Consider the following 3,646-nt stretch of genomic DNA (forward strand, 5'->3'; position numbering starts at 1 on the left):
GCCACCATTCTGGCGAGTCACCCACTCTTCATTGGCGGCCTCTTGACTTTATGGATCCACAGTGTTTATCCCACGCCCCTTTGAAGTCCTTCACAGTTCTGGTCTTCACCACTTCCTCCGGAAGGGCATTCCAGGCATCCACCACCCTCTCCGTGAAGAAATACTTCCTGACATTGGTTCTGAATCTTCCTCCCTGGAGCCTCAAATCGTGACCCCTGGTTCTGCTGATTTTTTTCCTACGGAAAAGGTTTGTTGTTGTTTTTGGATCATTAAAACCTTTCAAGTATCTGAAAGTCTGTATCATATCACCTCTGCTCCTCCTTTCCTCCAGGGTGTACATATTTAGATTCTTCAATCTCTCCTCGTACGTCATCCGATGAAGATCCTCCACCTTCCTGGTCACCCTTCTCTGTACCGCTTCCATCTTGTCTTTGTCTTTTTGTAGATACGGTCTCCAGAACTGAACACAGTACTCCAGGTGAGGCCTCACCAAGGACCTGTACAAGGGAATAATCACCTCCCTTTTCTTACTCGATATTCCTCTCTCTATGCAGCCCAGCATTCTTCTGGCTTTTGCTATCGCCTTGTCGCATTGTTTCGCTGTCTTCGCATCATTAGACACTATCACCCCAAGGTCCCTCTCCTGCTCCGTGCACATCAGCCTTTCCCCCCCCATCGAATTTCCAGATCATTTATAAAAATATTCAAAATCATCAGTCCCAGAACAGATCCTTAGGGCACGCCACTATTCACCTTTCTCCATTGAGAAAATTGACCATTCAGACCTACTCTCTGTTTTCTCTCTTTTAACCAGTTCTCAGTCCACAATAGGACACTGCCCTCATCCCATGACTTTTTAATTTCAAGAGTCTCTCATGAGGAAATTTGTCAAATGCTTTCTGGAAATCCAGATACACTAGATCAACTGGCTCACCTTAAGATGCATGTTTATTTATGCCTTCAAAAAATGTTGCAACTTTGTGGGGCAAGACTTCCCTTGGCTAAATCCATCTTGGCTTTGTCCTATTAAACTATTCCTATCTATATGTTCAGTAATTTTGTTCTTTATGATAGTTTCTATCATTTTGCCTGGCACAGTTTCATGGATCACCCCTTGATCCCTTTTTAAAAATTGTCATTATATTGATAAACCTCCAGTGTTCAGGTTCCATAGACAATGTTACTGATAGTTTACAAACTTCCAATAGCCAATCCGCAATTTCATTTCTCTGTTTTTTCAGTATTCTGGGATGTATACCATCTGGTCCAGGTTATTTACTACTATTTAGTTTGTCAATTTGCCCTAGTACATCTTCCAGGTTCACTGAGATTTGTTTCAGATAAGAACATCCCATATTGGGTCAGAGCACGGTACTTGCCGTAAGAACCTGGCAAGTACCCAAAAACTAAGTCTATCCCATGTTACTGTTGCTAGTAATAGCAGTGGCTATTTTCTAAGTCAACTTAATTAATAGTTCCCCTGAAACATCAACTTTGAATATCATTTATAGCATGGGTATATCTCTTAACATCTTCCTCAGTGAATACCGAAGTGAAGAATTCAATTAGCCTCTCTACTATGAGTGAGCACACTTCAGTGAGTGCTCATTCATATACTCCTCCCCTTCAATGGCCTCATACACATCAACAGCCTATCACTCATAGATCTTGCATTAGAGTTTATTTATTTATCATGGATTATTGGCCACCTTTTTGAAAGAAATTCACCCAATATATATATAATCTTTTGGCCTAACATTCCCAAGTCGCTTGTATTAGCCCAGCACTGAGGATGGAACTTCTTCAGTTGAAACCTGTTCTTAAAATTTTGCTTTTTGGTCCAGTTGTTTTCAGGTGTTTACATGTTATGGTACTTTTGATAACTGGATGTTTTCTGCTATCATTTAATACTTCAATTGTTGTTATGTTCTATTGTTTTTAATGACCTTGTTCTATAGTTTCTATGTATAGCTCTGTTGCTATCATTCATGTTACTTGGAAACAGATATGATGTTACCATGTGAATAGAAAAACCCTTAAATAAATTAATAATTTTTCACAGAGATATGAGGTAAGTTTTAATTGTCAAAATGGACTTTCCTTTTGAGAACAATTTTGAGGATTCTATCCCAAATCTCTTTTGTTTTCATTCCATAAACAATGGGATTTAACATGGCAGGGATAAGGAGGTAGAAGTTGGCCAGCAAGATATGAATATATAGAGGAACATTATGCCCAAACCTGTGAGTTAAAAGAGAGAAGAGAAATGGCACGTAAGCAATTAAGATGACACAGATGTGGGCAGCACAGGTGTTCAAGGCCTTATAATGGGCTTCCTTTGACTGAAGCTTCAAGACTGCCCTGAAAATGAGAAAATAGGACAGAGCTATGCATACCAGATCAAATACAGACACTAAAAGGGCAACAACTAAACCATACAGGTTATTAATACTTATATCTGTACAGGCCACCTTTGCTACAGCTATGTGCTCACAATAGGAATGAAAAATTACATTGGTTCTACAGAAATTCAACCTTTGAATGAGCAATGGAAATGGCATTATTAAAGCTACACCTCTAACCAGTACAATCAGTCCTATTTCTGCTATGATTTTGTTACTTAAGATAGAGGCGTACCGCAGGGGGTTGCAGATAGCTATAAAGCGATCAAAAGCCATGGCCACCAACACTGCAGATCTCATAGCCGAAAATGAATGGATGATGAACATCTGGATGAGACAGTTGTCAAAGGCAATCTCTCTGAGATTGAACCAAAGAATGCAAAGCAACTTGGGCATTACAGCAGTGGAGGAAATAAGACCCAAGGTTAATAGCATAGAGAGGAAAAGGTACATAGGTTTGTGAAGCTTCTTCTCGGTCATTATCAGGAACAGCACAAGACCATTCCCTAGGAGAGTTGCAAGGTATATTGAACACATAGGGACAGAGAGCCAGAGATAGACCTCTTGCAGACCAGGAATTCCCAACAGAATGAAATTGGGATGATTGATGATGGTGCCATTGAGGGACAGCATCTTGTGGTAGTGATGTCTCAGCCAGTATCAGAAGAGCTTGAACAAACTGAAAATAACAAAAAATAATGATTGTCAAAAATGAAAGAAATAACAAACAAAATACTCAGTCTTTTTCTTGGAATTCATTTTAAGTCCTAATGAGGTCAATACTGAAATGCTACATGGTGGTTGCTGAATATCCAGCTATGATCAGTGGCTGGATAAGTCACTTATCTAGCTCAGTAGATAGCCAGTTAACTTAACCAGATAAGTGCTAATATTCAGACTTATCCGGTTAAGTTAACTGGATAAGTTAGACCTACTATAGAGCAGGTCTAACTCATCTGGATATTACTTATCTGGCTAAGTAGAGATTTATATACAGATATCCAGCAACATAGCTTTGCTGCTGAATATCCCATCTAGTTATCTGGATAAATTATGGTCAGGTAACAGAGAAAACCGGATATCTTTGAATACTGGGCCCAGTGAAATCCTTGTCTTGTTGCAGAATATTTAGGAAGTTGTAGTCTATTAATCAAAGATCCCGCTTATATATCTTAATAAATGTCAATGGCTGGAACAAAAAGATTTTTTTGTATGTTTATTTGTAGGACTGCCACTTTATCAAC

At 39.2% G+C, this 3,646-nt stretch overlaps 1 protein-coding gene across 1 annotated transcript; it reads right to left on the reverse strand.

Annotated features, from left to right (window-relative positions):
- Window positions 1-2,078: 2,078 nt before the first annotated feature.
- Window positions 2,079-3,035, reverse strand: LOC115091648 (putative olfactory receptor 52P1). The gene has a single exon (XM_029601811.1). The coding sequence runs from the start codon at window positions 3,033-3,035 to the stop codon at window positions 2,079-2,081; it is 957 nt and encodes a 318-aa protein (XP_029457671.1).
- Window positions 3,036-3,646: the final 611 nt, after the last annotated feature.

The sequence above is a fragment of the Rhinatrema bivittatum genome, chromosome 5 (assembly GCF_901001135.1).
Source record: "Rhinatrema bivittatum chromosome 5, aRhiBiv1.1, whole genome shotgun sequence".
NCBI classification, from domain to species: domain Eukaryota; kingdom Metazoa; phylum Chordata; class Amphibia; order Gymnophiona; family Rhinatrematidae; genus Rhinatrema; species Rhinatrema bivittatum.

Coding starts and splice junctions, on each gene's coding strand:
- LOC115091648 (XM_029601811.1), bottom strand. CDS start 3,035: ATGCTGTCCCTCAATGGCACCATCATCAATCATCCCAATTTCATTCTG.